The sequence below is a fragment of the Haplochromis burtoni genome, unplaced genomic scaffold (genome assembly GCF_018398535.1).
Source record: "Haplochromis burtoni strain Fernald_Lab_line unplaced genomic scaffold, NCSU_Asbu1 Contig_110, whole genome shotgun sequence".
In the NCBI taxonomy this organism is placed as follows: domain Eukaryota; kingdom Metazoa; phylum Chordata; class Actinopteri; order Cichliformes; family Cichlidae; genus Haplochromis; species Haplochromis burtoni.
In genome coordinates, this window is record NW_024582471.1 from 1,000,497 (window position 1) to 1,022,180 (window position 21,684).

At 44.0% G+C, this 21,684-nt stretch overlaps 1 protein-coding gene across 4 annotated transcripts in view; it reads right to left on the minus strand.

The window, feature by feature from the left end:
• Positions 1-21,684, minus strand: part of fam184b (family with sequence similarity 184 member B) — a 35,273-nt gene that overhangs the window by 9,279 nt on the left and 4,310 nt on the right. For 2 of the 4 annotated variants that reach the window (XM_042223388.1, XM_014335484.2), the window contains exons 2-15: positions 16,061-16,249; positions 13,184-13,858; positions 12,438-12,573; positions 11,939-12,090; positions 11,298-11,843; positions 10,110-10,217; positions 9,719-10,017; positions 8,824-8,974; positions 6,402-6,521; positions 6,042-6,174; positions 5,454-5,584; positions 5,208-5,323; positions 1,245-1,601; positions 991-1,117 (exon numbers count right to left, since the gene is read on the minus strand). In XM_042223388.1, the coding sequence (XP_042079322.1) occupies positions 991-1,117; positions 1,245-1,601; positions 5,208-5,323; positions 5,454-5,584; positions 6,042-6,174; positions 6,402-6,521; positions 8,824-8,974; positions 9,719-10,017; positions 10,110-10,217; positions 11,298-11,843; positions 11,939-12,090; positions 12,438-12,573; positions 13,184-13,858; positions 16,061-16,249 (3,240 nt within the window). The remainder of the gene's footprint in view (positions 1-990; positions 1,118-1,244; positions 1,602-5,207; positions 5,324-5,453; positions 5,585-6,041; positions 6,175-6,401; positions 6,522-8,823; positions 8,975-9,718; positions 10,018-10,109; positions 10,218-11,297; positions 11,844-11,938; positions 12,091-12,437; positions 12,574-13,183; positions 13,859-16,060; positions 16,250-21,684) is intronic. The other 2 variants (XM_042223389.1, XM_042223390.1) reach the window with 2 other exon arrangements.

Genomic DNA, 21,684 nt, shown 5'->3' on the forward strand with positions numbered 1-21,684 from the left:
GATATTTTCAGATGTATGCAAACTCATTCCCATTCTTTTGCAACAAACCACAAAAACTGATCACAGATACTTCATTTTTTGTCTGATGTCGCCTGTTTTTTCTGGCACCATTTGGGTTTAGGGTGGCAACCTTAGAATTGTGAAATAATCGGTATATATTGGTTCAGTTTGTGCTCTTGCTGCTGATACAAAGACTTTTTCTGTTGAACTGAAAGCAAAACAAACCACCGACCCAGCTAACCCTGCTGAGAGATGTAACTAACCACTTACAGCTGGAAAAGGGAAAATTGGGACTTATTCTTTGGGATATCACAACCCTTTATTGACAACTTTAACAAATCCAAGGCATGAAAAATCTGTCTGTATTATGTTCTTTAACATCCTTTTTCTCCTACTGTTGTTGTTGTTTGATCTTCTGTAATATCTATGCTCATATCGTCAATAAAGAAAGTTCAAAAACCAAAAAACCTAAACTAAATCTGACTGTCTCGATGCAATTAGGGAATACAGCCCTAAAGACAGGCACGATGGGCGGAAATTTTAGATTTGAAGTTTTTTGATGAATGGATTCATATACTTTTTAACAGTTCTTGTCAGGGTTAGTTGGAACAGTCAGACTGTGCTGAAATCAACAACATATCATGTGGGACTGTATCAGGTATACTCACTGTTTTACATTAAAAAGTGTCTGATGTTGTCCAAGTAAAATCTATCTATAAGTATTTTTGCAGTGAAGCATGCCTAACATATCCAGAGTACAGGGATGCACTGCTGCAGAAGCCCTGATGCTAACCATAGAAAACTATACTTATAATATCTGCCACAGATAAATATAAGTAGATAAAAAACAAGTTGAACTATTCAAAAAAAAAGTGCTTCTGTTTAAATAACAGGATCATAAACCACCCCACTCGGTCATTTTTGGATCTTTGAGGGTTAAAAAAGTCATAGTTTTTGCGTTAATGTGATGGTTTTTGCGTGTGCTCTCACCACTAATCGTTTGATGAGCTGGTCTCTCTCCGTCAGCCTCTCCTGGAGTCTCCCCAGCTGCAGGTCGTCACATCGAGGCTCCCTCCGCCTGCAGCGTTCCTCCCGCTCTCGCAGCCTGCAGTTAAATCATATACAGAAACACACACCTTTCTCACATACCTGCACAGCTTTTCACTCCCATACATGCACACACACACCCCCGACCCCTCCAGCCCTCCGGGTGTCTTATCTCCTCGGGTCTCTCCTCTACTCACTCGTTCTCCAAGGCCACGATTCGCGCCTGCAGGTGACTTTGCGCGTTGCTGTATTCGGACACCAAACTCTGCATCTCCCTCTTGTGCTCCCTCCTGATCTCCTCCACCTCCTCTCGCCTCTTCTCCTCCTCCCGCTCCTTTCTCTTTTCCTCGTCCAGCTCCTCCTCTTTGATGTCGTCCTCTTTTCTCTCGTCCCAGTGCTTCTGCGACTCCTCGAGTTTCTCCATTTCCACTCTCAGCTTCTCCACCTCCTCCTTCAGACGTTGTGCTTCTTCCTCCAGCTGGGCGTCCCTGTTCTTCCTTATTTCTGCGCTTTCCTCTTCTTTCTCTTCGGCCTCTGAATTCTTTTGCACTGAGCTAAGAAGGACACAGCAGAGGAAAAAAGTGGAAACAATGGCGCATGTGGCATCTTTAATACAAAATAAGAGGTGTTTGCTGGTTGCTAAAAATCTACACAAAAAGAAGACGTACACTATACCTCTGCACTATTTTGCCATATACTACAGTACATTTTCAGTAATGTTGTCTACCAGCCAAATAACTGCATAACTATAGTCTAATATAATCCATTTGCATCAGCTAACTAAACTTTGAATGATGTGCTGTAAAGACAGATGTGTCTCCAGTAACAGATGTTGCTGAGATAGTTTTGCCAAGCTTAGCTTCACAACTGATATCTGGAGCTATGAAGTGTGTCCAGACAAATGTATTATTCACAGCTTAGCTGTTGAAGCGAGGGAAAAGACAGCATCAGATTGGTATCAGTGGATACTCATGGTTGTGATGTCAGTGTCAAAGTATTTACCCGAGAGGTGAGGGTGCATACAACGTGCCCTGAACACCAAATTCTCAGGTTTATCCAGACCAAAGGTGTCAATTTTTCTTTTCTGTCCATATCAGAGGGACAGTATGGAGACACAGTAAAAGAGACAAAGCTGAGATGGTTTGTGCAGAGGAGGGATAGAGAATATTTTGGACAAAGGATGCTGAAGACGGAGCTGTCAACAGGAGGAAGAGCTCAGATAAGATTTGTGGATGAGTGAAGGGTCAGTGTCACAGACGAGGATGCTAGGGATACAGTGAGATGGAGACAGATGATCAACCGCGGCAACCCCAAAAGGGATCAGCCGAAAGGAGGAGAAGAATAAGAAGAGGACTGAAGTAAAGGGATATCCACACAGGAAGTTACCAGCGACAATCCGAGACCACAGAAAGTCTGTGACGTTCAGCAACCGCAGGAATAATGAACGAAATAACTGGTGATGCAAACTGGGTGGGTCCTTCTCAAAATCTTTGATTAACGTATGACAGAGTAGTAGATACATTAGAGAATTACGTAGGCAACCAAGCACCAGCTACAAAGCGATGTGTGAAGAGTGAAACGTTTCCTGTGTGGACAACCCTTAAGATATGTACTGGTCAGAGTCTGAAAGAGGGACTTCTCTTTTTTTAATAACTGTAACGTTCTGTTTGTTAAACGACAGGACAAAGTCTGAGTGATGAGCTGCCGGTTCATTTCTCAAATTTATGTCTTAGAAAGTGGTTAAGCCGACGGAGCAGGGCTGACAGAGTTCTTTAATAATGTGGAAAAACTCAGAGGTGCTGTTTAAATTGCACTCATTTTTCTTGAGACATCCCAGGCTTTTCATCATCACTTTCATAAAAGGATGGCTCATTAAATGTGAATGTATTTAAAATGCATTTACACTAAAGGAAAGGGGAAAAGATTTGGAGGTCTTCCTTGGGCAACATTTTTTTAATGGACCAGCCCACTTAAGATTATACCAGCTGTATGCGGCCAACAAACTAAAATGGGTTTGACACCGCTCTTCTAGATCATGTGCTGGATGTCATGGCAGATGGCTGCCCCTCCCTGAGCCTGACTCTGGTTCTGCTGGAGATTTCTTCCTGTTAAAGGGGAGTTTTTCTTTCCCACTGTCGCCAAGTGCTTGCTCACAGGTTGTCGTCTAATTTGGGGTTTTTCTCTGTTTTACTGTAGGGGCCTTCCTGCTTTTCACCCCTCAACTTCATTGTGGTGAATGGGAAAGTGAGGCCTTGCGAAACAAACACTGAAACATTCGAGGCAACGCTGTCTGAACTGTATCGAAGTTTGGAAGCAATCACCTCTTTCCACAGCAACAGCTACATCCTAGTTTTTTCTATCATATATTGTGAAAGAATGTCACAGGAAAGCTACATATTACACCAGACTCTCAATAATTATGATAAATAATTATGATCACCACGTGTTTTGGAGAAATCCGCAAACAAGCGAAAAAAAATTAAAAACTGGGATCATTGACGATAGCGAGCTGTGACGCTAATGAAGTGTTTCAGCAAATATTAATGTAACCCTGTTGTTTTGACACACGTGAGGCTGCTTCAGCTGCTTATTAAATCAGTGTGGTGCATGAAAAAACATGTTATAAGATAAAAGTCTGCTGTGCTTCTTGTGGTAGCCACACAGGAGATACTTGTGGGAGATGTTTCGTCCACAGTGGAATGAAGTGTTAAACAATGTAACTCACGATGCTTACAGAAGATGAATATTATTGTTGCACTATCACATGACTAATGTTATTATTTAACTCTTTTGTTACTATTTATAGTAACAAATATTTTTTACTTTTTCCAAGTCCAAATGCAGCACCAAGACCTTTTGGGTCTCAATTTGCTGTGGTCATGTGACTTGAGTGTTTAGAAACATTTGTAAGACTGATGGGTTTTTTGGGGGATTTTGACTTTATTCTGTCTCCTTCGTCCTCTTCCTCTGCAGCTGTCACAGGTTTGGGTTCGGGTGTGGGACTTCATTTCCAACATCCTGGTCTGTGTTCAGAGCTCCAAGGAAAAGTTTCGCAAACTTCCTCCAAACTTGGATGAGATGACGGGTAAACGCGAAGCTCCAGGGAGGAGCTTTGGCTGGCTTAACATAGAGACTGTGAGAAGCTGGGAACAGCTAGTGCAGTTAAAAATATACAAGCTCACCAGTTTGTTCGCTCTTGGTGTTATCTTCCTCCCCTGTCTCTGTCATCATGTTTGGTTTTAGTCTTCATGTCTTTTAGTTGTTTTCTCTTTTACTTTGAACATTAGTTTGCTCAAGCAATTTGTTGCAGTTTTGCTTCATTTTTCATGTTTTCCTTTCTTTTTTGCCCTCCTTTGTTACTGTCTGCCCGCCCTCATTAGCTCCGTGTCTGGATCGAACCGCAGTCTCATCCTCAGTCAGCTCTCTGTGTGTGGGTTTGTGTGTGTCTTGTCTGTTGTGTTTTGGTATCCGTTCACCTTCAGTTCCTACCTGCTTGTTAACACAGTAATCAGCTTTTTAAAATAAAGTTTGTTTGATTTTTGTTCCATTTGCTCAGTTTTTTATGAACTCGTTTTAAGTCTAGAGGTGATAGATCTTTTAGAGCGGTGGCCCCCAGGTTGTGGAATGCTCTCCCTCCATCATTACGTTGCCTTGATTGTATTTATTCTTTTAAAAAGCAGCTTAAGACTCTTTTATTTAGATTGGCTTTTAATTAGATTTGTGCTGTGTGTTTTATTATTAATGTATTTTATGTATTTCTGTTTTATATTACTGTGAAGCACTTTGTGGTTTTTATCCTGTGAAAAGTGCTATATAAATAAATTGATTTGATTTTGATTTGATTTAATCTGCATTTGGGTCCATGTCTGATTCTGGCACAATTAACACATTCGATTTACTTTAGCTGCCATGTTTTTGCTTGGTTCGCTAAGGTAAGTCATTCATGATTTCTTATTTTACGTTGCTGCTTCCAGGGTGCCATTCACTGCAAATTCATTTAGTTGTCACTTTGGTCCCAGTTGCAAAACAATTCTATCAAACTATTTAAACTGACAAGAAATTAGGTGGAAAGTATTTTTGTGAATGCCAAACATTCATAGTTTCTCTGTAAAATCGATGGCTTTCGCCTTGACTGATGGACTCAGTGTTACCGTCCCTACCTTTCCTTTAACTGCTTCTTCAGTGCTGCGTTTTCTCTCTGCAGCTCCAGCATGGCGCAGCGACTCTCGTCCAGCTGCCGCTCAAACACCTGATACTGGTTCTGCTGCTTCAAATCCTTCACACACACACACACACGAATAAAGTAGTAGACAACAGAAGTTGACTTGCTGGAGTTACAGGCAATGAATCACAGGTATTGAGGCCAAGAGGTGTGTGTTTGTGCGCACACGGTGTGGGTGATTTACCTGTTGCAGAGCCATCATTTGTGTGTGCGCCTGTAGTTGAGCCTGTAGGTCTTCTATCTGCTGCATGTGTCTCTGGGTCATCTGTCTGCTCCACTCCGTGTGCTGCTGGGTCAGCTCTGCTCGCTGCTTATCTACACACACACACACACACACACACACACACACACACACACACACACACACACACACACACACACACACACACACACACAAAACCACATACCGAAAACAAAATCAATGGGCCCCACTGTTACAGGTACCCTTCTGCTGTTGCCATGGTGAAGTGTATCCATGGCAATGGCAACTTCACTGTTGAATTTATAATCTCAATGCAATGTGTATATCGTTGTGCATGTGTGTGTGTGTGTGTGTGTGTGTGTGTGTGTGCTTATTTTGCTCATGTAGCTGTGTACATGCTATCCAGAGTGTGTTAATGCCTACATGTGCTTTGGTTTTTTGTGTGTGTGTGTGTGTGTGTGTTGTGTGTGTGTGTGTGTGTGTGTGTGTGTGTGTGTGTGTGCGTGTGTGTGTGTGTGCTTGTGTATGTGTGTGTGTGTGTGTGTGTGTGTGTGTGTGTGTGTGTGTTACCCAGCTCCAGGTGGTGCATTGTCTGAAGTCTGTTCCTCTCAGACAGCAGCTCTTCTTTTGCCCGTCTCTCTAACGCCTGCAGCGCCATGGCATGACTGTGCCTCTCTTCGGCTAGCGACTGCGTTTGGGGCTCCTCCAACAAATGAACACACTTTTTTTTTTAGAACCACAGCAGCAATTCTTCTTAAGCTCACAAAAACCCATTGTTGCAGTAAACGCGCACACACACTCACAGACCAACATAATGTTGCCTATTCACTGCGGCACTTTCATCAAAGCTGCTAAATTATTCATCACAGAGAAAATCTATGAACGGGCGCACGTAGGATTTTTAAAAATGACTGTGCATCATGTGCGTACCTGCAGCAGCTCCCTCAGTTTCTTGTTTATCTCCTTTGTGTCTTGGACCTCCTTCCTCAACTTGTCAATTTCAGGATTCACGTGGCAATCATCTCCCTGGCCTGCCTTCTTTTTCTCTGCCTGCATTGGTGACAAATTGGGAGCAAAGGATTTTTAAGGCTCTCCATGCTGTCAAAGTAATCCTGAGATAATGAGTCTGCAGCAAGAATTAAATGGAGATGCCACTTTTGTTTTAGGATGTGCATACTCAAACAGAATAAATAAGCAGGCTTATGGAACAAATTAGAAGAGCCCTCCAACAATTTAGCATCGCACGCCCAAAAAGTTGAACGGATTACATGAAACATCCCGACTTTAACTTTCTAGAGCGCATCCAGAGCTGTTGTTTCCTACACTTAAAATACAATAAGAGAGACTCTTTTTGCCTCGTAAACACCCACATCTTTTAAAGTCCTCATTCAAGTTTGAAATGCAGGATTTCTGCCATACAGGCGTGATGGACACAAAGTCAGGGTCATGTTCTCAGACTTGGCAAAGATTAGAGTTTACACAACTGTTTTTAGAGGCTACAAAGCACTTAACACAGCTAATAAACTGACCTGGATATGTATCAGGTAAATTTGTATTATGTAAATTTGACATTTAGCATGTGTGTGACTTTTTACCCAGGCCATCTAACCTCTTCTGGAAGCCAACAACTCCGACATACCCCTTGTGCCAAGGGAAGAGAAGCATGGCCTAAGCTTGGCAAAGGGCTGCTGTCCCTGATGCATCCATCTGAGTGAGTGTGTGTGTGTGATGGTTAAAAAGCGCTTTAAGGCACAGAAGAATAATGTGGCCTGGAGTAAAAATTGCTTTGAGCGCTCCGTTAGAGTAAATAAATACCATGGCAGAGCGTGTACAAACCATCGCTTGGATTATGTGTCACATTTATTAAAGCAGGAAAATCTACAAATGCCTCCTAGGAACAGCACGTTAGTGGGAGATGAAGATGGGCTTGGGAAACCGAGTCAAATTTCCTAAAAACATTGCAGAGACCACTCTGGAACCTGGAAGGACTGGATGGGCCAGTGATAGGAAAAAGGGGGAAATACAAACTGGTGAAGAAGCAAGTGTTCAAATTGGGAGATTAATGTGAATTGCTTTGCAAAGCCTACAGCTTCTGGGTTATCACGTAAAAAGAAAAGCCATCAACAGAGTGTGAGCAGCAGTGAAGAAATCCTCAAATGACTTCAGATCACTACAGACAAGCCAGAACCAATATAGGACTAATATCTCATGGATACAGGCTCAGAGATCAGGATGTAAAACAAGGGTCCCCAATCCCAGTCCCAGTTTAGATGTGTCCTTGATCCATCACAGCTGATTTAAATGGATAAATTACCTTCTCAACGTGTCTTGAAGTTCTCCAGAGGCCTGGAAATGAACTAATCATGTGATTCAGGTGTGTTGACCAAGGGTGAGATCTAAAACCTGCAGGGACACCGGCCCTCGTGGACTGGGATTGGGGACCCCTGATGTAAAAGACCCAAAACAACCGATGACCCTGCTGAGGATGCAAGTGATGCTTTTCTCCATCATTTAGGATGGAAAGCTGAATATTTTTTTGGGTCATTGGTCTGTCAAAACAGGATGATGACATCATCTTTGCCTCAGGAGGGGAAAAAAATATTCAACTCAACTATGAACATTGCAGCAGTTCCATTAAGAGTTAGTCTAGGCCTGTCAAACCGATTTAACTCATGCACAACATTCAGCCCAATTTGATCCCAAGAGGGCTCGACCACTAAAATCATTACATAATAATAACCTAAAAGAAAAGTCATGAAAATTACACTGTCCATATTTACAAAACAGAGATTTACAAAGGGGAAAATATGTATGTATGTTTCAACAACATGTCTCCCTTTGTCTCAGTTTGCTGTCGTTACAAAGACACCAATTCATCATCAATTGAACAAACGCGTCAGCACGCCTCTTCAGCCAAGCTGGTGTGGCAGGTCGTGGGTTTTCAGCAAGAGCTGCAAAGCTGACAATGATTCAGACCTCTGGCTCAGATGAAAAGAACAGTTTGGACAGCCACTCCCATGATCCCCAGCTTCCATAACGGCACTTCCAGCGGCCGAAATCCCACCGTATTTATTTTAACGCTGGATCCCAGCGCTGCTCTGAGAACATGAGTCACGCAGCTCTTTTGCAGTGAATGAACCTTAATTGCACGTCTCTGTTTTTAAATAAATACGCCTGATTCAAGATATCAGCTACGCTGCCAACCCGCCTGATTATTTTTCATCTGTTCAGGCAAAATTTGAATAATGAAGCCAAAGCAGAATGGCAAAACAGCCTGATTACGTTTCTAAAGAGACAATCAGGGCCAAGCATCACAAATGGGTTTCTATAATTCGATTTGCAGAGGGCTCACCTGCGACTCTAGCTCGGTGAGCTGACCCTGCAGCTCAGAGATCTGAGCCTGCAGCTCCTCCTCCCGGCTCTGCCATCTCTGTTCGCTCTCGGCGACGGCGGCGTTCATCTCTATCCTGAACTCTGCTCTGAGACGATCCTCGCACTCCGCCCTGGAGGCATGCATCAGAACAAAGAGTGAGACACAGCTAACCTACATGCAAAATGACTTGTTAAAATGTCTTCTGGTTATATGCCATCTAACATTGCAAAGCAGTTCCTATTTATTTTTTTGCAGCAAGCATGCAGAGGAGCATCCAATTCCATAAAGCACATAAATATAAAATCTGAGTTTTCTATTAATGCATTGCCATATTAAGATAATAAGATAACCTGTTATACCGTCAGCTGACAGGTCGGTTTTTAATGGGTGTGTTTGAATGAGGGGGAAAAAAAGGACATGTATTGAAGGGGGAACTGCGTGTAAACTGATAGTTTCGAGTGATCAAACACATTTAAAATAAATGCAGAGGGCTGGTTTTTGTTTGCGCATATGCTCTAATTGCTGTCGGCACATGGTGAAAAACAGGCTAATAAAATACATCTGTCGGGGAGGGCAGACTAATTGGTGATATTGATTTAATTTTCATTAATGTGCCGACACCGTTTACCAGCTCACACAGAATTTTTTCTGCTGCTACATCTAATTCCTTGGCATGCGTTAGCTCTGTTACAACACGGTCCAAGTCAATAAAGTTTATTCAAACTTGAAACGAGCTTCAATTCGAGTGATTTCCTTCCTGACTCTGATGTTTCCCAAAGATCATTTAGGTGAGCAGCGGGGGGGGGGCTGATTACAAGCAGACTTTGTAATGGAAGCCTGAGCAGCTTTGGAAGGTCTGTGTTTGATCTGCTACCTGATCCGGTCCTCTGTGTGCTTCTGGTTTTGCTCTAGAAGACTCCTCTCCGTGTTCATTCGGCTCTGCTCCAGGACTTTTTCCTCCAGCCGATGCCTGTCAGCTTTCAGGGATGCAATCTCTCTCTGGTGCCTGTCCCGCTGCCTCTCGGCCTCGTCCTGAATGCGAGCCAGTCGACTCCGAGCCTGATGGAGCTCTTCCTCCAGACGGGAGCACTGCGGTCCACCCGAGGATGGAGCATCGGGGGTCGCCTTGTCTTTCTTGTCTTTATGGTGGATCAGTGACTCCAACCTACAGATCTGAGATCACAGGAACATATCTCTTTCTCTTCACATGTCACAGGAACTACAGCTGATGTTTTACTCTCAGTTAGCGTAACCTGACTTCTAACCTCACTGGTGGCATCTTTCAGTTTCGTCCTCAGCTCCTCTCTTTCCTTCTCCATCCTGCTGCGTAGCTCCTCAGCAGCTCTCCTCTCCTCTTCCAAACGCACGCACACCTTCATAAAAACATTCATCCTCATCAAAACTATTATTACATTAGCAAAGCATCTCCTTTTTAACACTCGACCCTACCCTTCTGTCATCTTCTTACAAGTGAGCCTAATTAATAATTAGTAATAATGAAGTGAACATGATAAGAGGGCTCAAAGGGTAGGCAATTATATGATAAAATCTTTAAATTTCTACATTTACTGGGAGCAAAAAACGTCTATTAAATTTCTCTTTTGGTTCAATCTGGGGGCGAGAACTCTCCCTACGGGGGTCACAAGAGAATTAACTGGATCAAAGGAAAGCATTTTTGCTACACAAACATAATCGTTCACAGATTTTTTCCCACAATCCCTTTCTTTCAGATTACTCTGAAGATATTCAGGTTAAAAAAAGAGGAAACTTTTGTTCAACATCGTCAGTTGCTGACAAGCGACGCAAGCCCAAAATATTTAGAAGCTCTGTTTTAATTAGGCAGCACCCCCGCTGAGGCTCGACTGTGCAACTCAGGCGCTGCGTTTCTGTGAACTTCAGTAACCTGGTTACTGTCGACGCTCCTCGGTGGCCCGAGCCGCGCAAACTTTTTCTCAGGTTTGTGGATTAAATGGGTGAACTTTTGCCTCGACCCTCATGGCTTACGGTATGTGGTTGACTTCAGGCAGGGAGATTTTTACTGTGTTGGCAACGGTTTGTGCTCATATCAAAAATAATTACATCCAAAGAGTGACTGAAACTAAAAATAATGAAGGCTGTGTTTTTCGGATTCCACAGCAGGCCGTTTTTAAATTTGAGATGCGAGCAGTGCACATTATAAAGAATCTGTGTCTGGTCCTAATACAGAGCCAGTCTCCTCTTACTTCTTAGCACCATCTCACTGGGTTCCAGTGCAAAATTACTAATGCTCATTTATGATATATAACCTCAGTTTTTAAATATAGTAGCCAAACAGGTCAGGTCACTAAGTGGTATCAAAAATGCAGCTTCTTCCTCCAGTTTTCCTCTCTAACCTGATTTCTCCTGTTATGATCACTGATGATGTCTGTTAAAGTTAAATGCAGAGAACTCTTTGTGTGCCAACACATGCTGACCTCTTGGTTGGTTTTCTTCTCGGAGCTCAGAGCTTCTTGGACGCCGTTTAATTCAGCCGCGTGTCTCCTCATCACCTCCTCTATCGCCTTCCGCACCTGCTCCTTCAGTCGCTTCCTGTCCTCCTCGGCCTTCTCCGCCAGCCTCTTCTTCTCCTCCTCCAGCTTCAGCTGCACGCCGGCTCTCTCCGCCTCGACCTGTTCGATGTTCTTGTCGAGCTGGGAACGAATGCGGACCCTCTCCACTTCCAGCTCTTTGCGCAGGCGGTCCACCTCTTCCTCCTTCTCTCTCCTCACACGATCCTTGACCTCTTCCAGCTGTCTGTGGTGCGCTTCCTTTTCCTCATCTCTTTCTCGCCGTATTCGGTTCCTTTCCTTCTCGAACTGATCCCTCTCCTGCTCCCGCTCCCTCCGCAGGCTCTCTCGTTCTTTTTCGATCTCCTTCTGCAGTTTGTCCCGCTCGTCGTCCGCGTGCTTCTGAATGCGACGCAGCTCTTCTGTCTGGGCTCTCACCATCTCTGAGCGCAAACTGGACAGTGCTTCAGCGTGCTATAAACACACAACACAGCACACTCATTCATGCTGTGCTTATATTTTTGTCCACATTGCAGTTTTACCATATGTGCATGTGTATGCGTGCTTACCTGGCGTATCTGCCTGGCGTGGTCGCTGTTGCGGCCGCTGCTCTGCAGCTCCAGCTCTCTGTTCCTGCTCTGCAGACGGCTCACCTGGCTCCTCAGCTCCTCCATTTCAGTGCACACACACACCTCGCAGCCTCCTCGATTCAGCAGCTCCTCTAACACACAAAGTGATTGATTGATCGTCTATAGCAGAAGCAGAATGGATCATCTGACCAGTTCTGACTGAGGAAGGGTTTGAATTAAAACCCATTACTGTGCAATAAATAAAACTCAGAGTTTTGTGCTGACGGGGTGAGATGCCAGTTTGATGAAACTGTTTGCCTTTGAGCAGGAATGAATAATTTGTTACATTTTCTCTACATATTATGGCAGCGTGAGTGGAAAACTTAATTAACGGCGGGTTTGAATGAGGAATGGGGACGTGCACCTGGCACAGCTTCAGTTTTTGCAAGCTCGCTCCGAGCAGGGCAGGTAAGATTGACAGGTGCGAGAGGCAGACTACCTGCTCTGCTCTGCAGCTCGTCTTCCTGCAGCAGCAGCCGCTCCTTGGCTACAGCGAGCTCCTCTTCAGCCCGCTTGGCCACGCCCTCGGCCTCGGACACACGCCTGCGATCCAGCTCCAGCTCTTCCTCCAAGTCCTGCAAGGGAGGGATAAAGGCCAGGAAGGAGTTTAGCATGAGGGCAATTAAGGTCAGGCGATGCGGAATAGTACTGCATGTTGACAAAAGGCCACGAGGGAATAGAAAAGGAAAAAGAAACAGACGAGAGAGAGAGAGAGAGAGAGAGGCTGACAGCAAATTTGACACAGATGAGGGAGGAGGGAGTGAACACAATCAGACAAACAGAAAAAAAATGAGGGATGAAATGTGGTGAGTCAGGGTGCTGTCTTGCCCAGCTGCGAGCCTTTAATGGTCTGCTGTGAGGACTTACTGCATGTCAGCTCCATGCCAGCTCTCACAGGGCTTCTTAATGCTCATGCGTGAGGTGGTGCAGCGAATCTATCCTGCTCCTCATTAGCAGCTAGTTGGCAGTGGGAATAACACTCAGGGAAGGCAGCTTGTGGTTAGACAAGCAAGATGCCTCCCCCACCCCCGCTCACCCTCCACCCCGCAGCTCTGCTTCTACTTCAGTCCCTTCTTTCCCATCAACACTATTAGCTGGGCGCATCAGAGACAGGAAGCTGCAACATTTCAATTTCCCTTCCCAGCGTTGGATTATGCACGCAGGGACGAGAGAAAAGGCGCGTACCTGTATTCGCTCTTGCAGCTTCACTGTGTTTCTCTTGCTCTCGGCTAGCCTCTCCAGGTGACTCTCCACCTCTGCCTCGGCCCTCTTCACCCTCTCCCGCAGAGCGCTGTGCATCCCTTTCTTCTCCTCCTCTTCCCTCTCCTCCCACCTCTGCCGCTCTTCCCTCCACTCCGCCTCTATCTTCTTCCTCATTTCCTCTCCCTCCTCGTTTAGATCGTTCACCTTTCGCTCCCATTGCTCCCTCTCCTCCTTCACGGCTCGCCTCTTCTCCTCCTCCGCTCGACCCCTCTCCTCCTTTAGTGCCTTTAGCTCCTCCAGGAGGGCTTTAATCCTTTCCTCACACTGCTCCATTTTCCTCTCCTCCTCCTCCTTCTTCTTTTCCTCCTCATCTTCTCTTTGCCTATCCTCCTCCTTCCTGTTTTTCTCCTCATCAACGACTGTTTTCTGGAGCTCCTCGCACTTGGCATCCAGTTGCTGGATCTGCTCCTCAGCATTCTCCAGTTCTTTGCTCAGTCTCAGGTTTTCCTCCTGGGCAACACTGATCTGGGCCTTGGCCTCCTGCAGGTTTTCCTGCGCACCCTGGAGCTTTTCCTCAAACTCTTTTCTTAGCTCTGCTTCCGTTTCACGCTCCCTCTCCTCCGCCTGGATGCGGAAGAACTCAAAGTCCGCCTGCACCTGGAGCCACAGAGGACGAGAGAATAACTCACACATATAAACCTTTGGAAGTGACAACTTTCCCTAAAAAGCACCTAATTTTTCTCCAACAACTCTCAGAAAAGCCTTTCACACTTTGTTCCATGCTACAATGACACTTATGCAATAACAAATGCATGCTTGTTCAAAGGTGTTTCACTGTGCTGAGATCTGGGAACTGTACAGACGGCTGGAGCGAACAGTGTGGACACAGACTATACAAAACATTTGTAAAAGGCCAGACTGGCCAATTAGTGGTAACGCTGTGACATTCACACAATACTCAGTATGTGGCAAAACATCATTACCAGCCTGCAATGTCGAGCTCGGGCAACTCAGAGCCGCAAAAAACTTCTTCAAAAGTCACAAAACCAGAAATCAGAAAGAAGCCTCAACATGCAGCAAACATTATAAACCAAGGGGGGAGACACTGTGTGGGTTTCTATGACATAGCTCCATATTAGTTATATTAGCTATACAGTTATATAACTATGACTTCTTCTTTTTTTTTTGCAAAATAAGCCTTATTTGAACCCAAAGATTTGCCGTTTTCTGGCATTTATGGAACCCTTATTCTTAATAGTTAGATCTGCAGTAATGTGTGTTGACACTGTTCGATACTGTGATAACAAATAAACAAATACTATATGCTTATTAGCTATCCATTCACTGCTAACATAGACTCCAGGCACTGAAGAACCAATTACCACTGCTTTTACTGAAAAAATGTTCACATGCTAGGAGTTTATAAGGAATAAAATTATTATTTTCCAGAGGTGAATTTCAGAAATTCTTCTGTAACATTGTAATATTTATGCAAAAACAAATATACACTGCAACACTGCTCACTCAGCAGCCACTTTGTTAGCTGTACCTAAAGAGTGCTGTGAAAATATCCCAAACAACATTACACCATCAGCAGCCTGAACCGCTTATACACGGCAGAAGGGAGCCATGCTTTCATGTTTTCGATGCCAAATTCGGACACTATCGCCTCAATGTCACGGCAGAAATCGAGACTCGTTAGATCAGGCAACATTTTTCTAATCTTCTGTTGTGCAGTTTTGGGGAGCCCATGCAAACCATAGCCTCAGTTTCCTGTTCTTATCTGACATTGCACCTAACGTGGTCTTCTGTTGCTGTCGTCCTTTGTGTGTGTTCAGAGATGCTCTTCTGCATAGCACCTTCTTAACAAGTGGACATTTAAGAAGTTACTGTTGCCTTTCTATTAGCTTGCAGCAGTCCTGCCATTCATCTCTGACCACTGACATCATGAACAAGGCATTTTAACTTCACCTCACTGGATATTTTCTGTTTTTTGGCCCATTTTGTGTAAGGCTTAGAGGCGGTTGTGCGGAAGATCTCAGCAGCAGTAGTCTGATTTAAAAAGTGCCAAAACAAGATAATACTACGAAACTAAAGATGTTAGAGACAAATTTTACTAGCATAAGTGTTATGTTTGTGATTATATAGATGTTATGTCATTTATGCTCATAGGTACCTGTGAGAGATATCATGTAGTGTTTTGACACACTCACATTCTCATAGTTTTTGCACCAGTGGCGCTACGACACTCGTCTGCTCTAAAGGCGATAAGGCTTTCTTTTACTGGCGCATTAATCCTGTTCCAGGTTGTTTGATGTGTGACACTTATCGTTGTCTGTAGCCTGTTTCACTTAAAAACACATCCCTGTGGTTCATACGTTGAAAGCCTGTCTATGTGAGTCTGGTAGGTTTGTACAGGTGTTTTCTTGTATCAGACCCGCGCTGATCTACATGCTTTGACTCGAGAAAATGACAGTAGGAAATGAAAAAACATGACAGATGCCAGACATGCCAGACAGATAACAAGGAAAAACATTTCAAAATAAAAGTTTTAGGTCCCTGTGTGCATTTTTTATGTATTTAGTTGTTAAGACACTTTTTTGTTTCCCCCCGCGGACTCGATAGGAAAGCCATGTGGGTGTTTATGATTCATGTTGATGTTTTATTGTGGTGCACAGCATATAAATTATGAAGACTGGGTAAAGTAACGGGCTTTCTGAGCGAGGCTGGCTGCCGTAGGTCATGTTAGGGCCAGGTTTGATTTGCTGCCCTCACTGGGAGGTTAGACATTAAATTACAGAGACACAACAAGGACCCCGACCCCCAACCCCATAAACAAGGACTCACACATGCACACACCTGGGCCCCGACTCGCTGCTGCTCATCCAGAGATTCCTGCAGCTCCAGGAGGCGTGTCCTCAGGGCTGACCCCTCCCCTTCGTGGCACGTCTCCATCAGGATCCGGTGCAGCTCGTCGTGGTGGGCGTTGCTCAACGCCTGCAGGGCCGCCTCCTGCTCCTCATTCTTCATGTTCAGAGAATAAATCACCTGGAGCATCAGCAACAAGAGGGCAAAGATTCAAGAGCTGTGCACATTTAAGCCTTCAAGACACAAACACTAAAAATTAGAAAGATATTAATCTATGTTTGCTTGTTTGTGTCTTCTTGCCTCCCTGCATTATTTTTCCACTTGAGTGTTGTGTATAGGTGGAGGAAGAAGGGCATCTTCTTAAAAGTGATGTGAAAAACATTTTTTTTTAAATGTTCAACTGTTTTGTTTTGTTTCACTGTATTTTTTCCTCTATTAAATGTGCGAGCCCTTGTTAAATAAGCATTTTGACTACAGATTATAAAAAAAAACATTCACTAAAGCTCGTGTCCATTAAAAGCAGCAGCTTATCCTCTCTTTAAGGGATACATGGCACTTTATCTTTGCAGATACAGTGGGGCAAAAAAGTATTTAGTCAGCCACCGATTGTGCAAGTTCCCCAACTTAAAATGATGACAGAGGTCAGTAATTTGCACCAGAGGTACACTTCAACTGTGAGAGACAGAATGTGAAAAAAAATCCATGAATCCACATGGTAGGATTTGTAAAGAATTTATTCGTAAATCAGGGTGGAAAATAAGTATTTGGTCAATAACAAAAATACAACTCAATACTTTGTAACATAACCTTTGTTGGCAATAACAGAGGTCAAACGTTTACTATAGGTCTTTACCAGGTTTGCACACACAGTAGCTGGTATTTTGGCCCATTCCTCCATGCAGATCTTCTCGAGAGCAGTGATGTTTTGGGGCTGTCGCCGAGCAACACGGACTTTCAACTCCCGCCACAGATTTTCTATGGGGTTGAGGTCTGGAGACTGGCTAGGCCACTCCAGGACTTTCAAATGCTTCTTACGGAGCCACTCCTTTGTTGCCCGGGCGGTGTGTTTTGGATCATTGTCATGTTGGAAGACCCAGCCTCGTTTCATCTTCAAAGTTCTCACTGATGGAAGGAGGTTTTGGCTCAAAATCTCACGATACATGGCCCCATTCATTCTGTCCTTAACACGGATCAGTCGTCCTGTCCCCTTGGCAGAAAAACAGCCCCATAGCATGATGTTTCCACCCCCATGCTTCACAGTAGGTATGGTGTTCTTGGGATGCAACTCAGTATTCTTCTTCCTCCAAACACGACGAGTTGAGTTTATACCAAAACGTTCTACTTTGGTTTCATCTGACCACATGACATTCTCCCAATCCTCTGCTGTATCATCCATGTGCTCTCTGGCAAACTTCAGACGGGCCTGGACATGCACTGGCTTCAGCAGCGGAACACGTCTGGCACTGCGGGATTTGATTCCCTGCCGTTGTAGTGTGTTACTGATGGTGACCTTTGTTACTTTGGTCCCAGCTCTCTGCAGGTCATTCACCAGGTCCCCCCGTGTGGTTCTGGGATCTTTGCTCACCGTTCTCATGATCATTTTGACCCCACGGGATGAGATCTTGCGTGGAGCCCCAGATCGAGGGAGATTATCAGTGGTCTTGTATGTCTTCCATTTTCTGATGATTGCTCCCACAGTTGATTTCTTCACACCAAGCTGCTTGCCTATTGTAGATTCACTCTTCCCAGTCTGGTGCAGGTCTACAATACTTTTCCTGGTGTCCTTCGAAAGCTCTTTGGTCTTGGCCATGGCGGAGTTTGGAGTCTGACTGTTTGAGGCTGTGGACAGGTGTCTTTTATACAGATGATGAGTTCAAACAGGTGCCATTCATACAGGTAACGAGTGGGGGACAGAAAAGCTTCTTACAGAAGACGTTACAGGTCTGTGAGAGCCAGAGATTTTCCTTGTTTGAGGTGACCAAATACTTATTTTCCACCCTGATTTACGAATAAATTCTTTACAAATCCTACCATGTGAATTCATGGATTTTTTTTTTCACATTCTGTCTCTCACAGTTGAAGTGTACCTCTGGTGCAAATTACTGACCTCTGTCATCATTTTAAGTTGGGGAACTTGCACAATCGGTGGCTGACTAAATACTTTTTTGCCCCACTGTAAATGCGAACTAATCACCTCTCATGGATGTTTTTAATGTTAATGCATTGCTTATGCTCATCACAGTGTGTTGAGTTCATGCTTCAAACTGCATGCCTTTGACTCCCTCAGTCTTGGAAACTTAATACCAGACTTCTTTGTGATTATTTTGAGGTGTCTTTTTTTCACTTGCTGAATGGTGCTTGAAAAGTCCACATTTGTATCCACTCTACAGATACGTGATATTAGATCACTTACCTCCATAAATAAACCACCAAGTCTAATATTTTTTGACTTGCTTGGTTAACTCCCCTTTTTTTAATCCACCAAAATCTGATGACTTCAGAATCCATCAAGCAACGCAGCAGAGATCCCAAAGGTCAAGAGACTGAAAAAAATGCCCTTTTGTGTAGCACTTTTATTAGTTTTGCAACCAAATGCAGAATATTTGAAACCTGAATGGTGAGTCATTGTTGAGAGATATGGAGCAAATAATGAATTTCCACAATTTGATATGAAAAGATTAAAAATGACCTTGGCCACCTTGTTAAAAATATGCACGTATTGAGAGTAAAACTTCAATATTTTATGAGGGTTTTCAGTCACATATGAGCAAACCTGGTTATATCCTTATGGCAGCTTTATGCTAACAAATATTACAGCAATACAGTGTTTTATCACGTATATCCTGTTACAGTGATAGAGTCACATATTAAACAGGGGCTGTAATGAGGGCAGGATGTGTATAAACAATCACCTGTGAGCTAAAAGCTAATGTTTCAGTCTGCTTTCAGAAACTATTTCTTCTCCTGGATCTCATCAATATGATGCGGCACCATTGTGATGCCTCACAGCTGGGTTTGAATCCTCTGACCGGCTAGGACCTTTCTGTGTGAAGTGTCGCATGTTCCCTTTCTCCCAGACTCCAAAGGCATGCATGTTAATTTCTAATATAGTGCCATGGCTGTAGCCTGCCTCTCATTCTATGACAGCTATAAGAAATATAAGAATATAAGAAAATTGATGGATGGAAAGTTTTAATAATGTCAGAGGGAGAATATATCCTGATCATCTTGGGCACACAAGGTTGCACAAACCCTCTGTTTGTGAAAGACAGCCAATCAAAAGAGAGTTGGATTAAAGAGAGAGGAGTTCAAACTGGCTGCACCAAGAACCAGCTAAAAAAAAAACAATTTTGTACTGTGAATTATGCAAATGTACCATAGCGGAGACCAAAACTAAAACTACAGAAAAGATGGGAAGGGGAGACAGATCTCCAGCCTTTGCTAACACAAAGACCCAGACAGCCATTTACACCTAGATTTGCTAATTAGCCTAAACATGGATGTCTTTGGACTTTTGGTGGAAGCTGGAGCGCTCAGAGAGAACATGCCAACTCCTCACAGAAAGCCCAGAGGATTCAACCCCAGGACCTCCTCGCTGTAAGGCAACAGTGCTCTCCACCAGTCGAAATAATATTCGACTTTAAATAGTAACACTGACAAACTGTGTGTCTGAGCCACGGACAGTCAGGCTTTATGCAGCGATGCCTGTCAGCATGTATGGAGCCTCCCTTCAACCTCTCCATATAGAGCGCTACTAACCTATGAAATACGGCCTGTTTCTCCCCACTATTCACTTTACCCCCTGCGCCATGTCATCATCTCCTCCTGGTGACCCTGACGTCTCACTTATCCACTTGCAGAGGTGTGTGCGTGTGTGTTTGTGTGGACTCACACGCATGCGCGTACTGTATCCGGGAGACACATGGGCTCATATTTTACTCAGACGCCTCTCTGTCTGCAGCTGGTACAGGCCGGACATTCCCTGTGTCCCTGTCTCTGCCCTGTGTGTGTGTGTGTGTGTGTGTGTGTGTGGGTGTGTGTGTGTGTGTGTGTGTGTGTGTGTGTGTGTGTGTGTGTGTGCATGTCATTAATCCTCTCTCACACACATTTACATTACCTCGACACTGTCAGTCTCCAGTAATCTGTTATGTATTTATTGTAAAGCAGGTTTTGGTATTGGTGTCAAATGTGAGATTTCTCTATCTCCTGTCCATCAGACGCTGGTGGAGTATGTCACACCGATGTGCAAACTTTAGCAAACAGTGACTCATGACAGGGAGGAATGAAGAGGACTCTGAAACGGGGACAGGCTCTAAGGGGGAGGACGTTCTTTGCTTTCCTCTTTGGCTGGTTTGAAAGTGAGAGCATAGAGAAAAAAAGAGATTTAATGAAGGTTATTAGATAATACCTATTAATAATGCAGACCAGTGGTTCCCATCCTTGGGTTTGGACCCCTGAGGGGTTACAAAGTACACCTGCAGACACCTGAACTTTACACCCAACTCTGTTCGTTAACATGCTGTCGAAACAGCCTGCACTCTTCTGGGAAAAGTTTCCAAATCAGAATCAGAATTTCCACAACATTTTGGGGTCTGACTGCCGGGATTTGCTCCCATTGAACTAAAACAGCACACGTGAGGTCATCTACAAATGGTGCATGATACAGCCTAGCCTGCAGTCTGCATGGCAATTTATCCCAGAGGTGCTGGACGGTGTCGAGGTCGAGGCTCTGGAATTTTTCAGCACCAAGCTCATAAGCTAAAAGATGTGAAGACTGATGTCTTGGAAACAGAATCTAAAATGGTTACCACATATTCAGATAGATTTAAGAGGGACCTATTAGTAACTTTGCATATTTGCCATATCGAGTACATCTGAAGTATTGACCTACGAGAGTCACCTTTTCATTCCTCTGAAAATTAATCACATGACCTAATCTAAGAAGGAAAAGTGATCAGCCCAAGCTCACTCAGCGATGTATTAAGCAGCTATCACTGCTTTATCTTTAGAGTTACAGGACAGGTAGGAAACCGCTGATCTAAATCTGTATGACATGTTTTATCTTTATCATAAAAGCAGTGACATCTATGCACTTGAAAAATCCACTCTTGTTCTATTTCATGCACTCGGGTGGGGGTTGGAGGAGGCTTGCTGCTACTCTAGAAGTTTGCTGCCTTACCTATTTAAAGTATAGGTAGGATATTTATATGTCACTAGCATGAATGAGTCACTTCAGCGGCTCCGTTTGTCTGCTACCGCTGCGCTTACCATTATCTGTTCATTTTTATTCACGCAGACAGTGGCTGCTGTTTAGCGTCAGCTCACTTTAAGGTCAGATTTAAGGAAAACCCGCTTTCACACAGTTAAGTAAAACTACTACATGCCATCACGAACAGTATTTATCGGATTTATTTTAGGAGGTGGGATTAAAGACAGCTTCACACTTTGATTCAGCTCTCTGGGTTTAAATCTTTGGCAGTTTGGCCAGAGAGCGGCGAGAGCCCGCCACTGTAAATTCTGCCTCGAGATCCCCTTATCGATCCTGCCGGTCGATAATGTTATTCATGTGGCCTCACAAGCCAGTGCCCGTGCTCATTGACAGTAACTTCATAGTC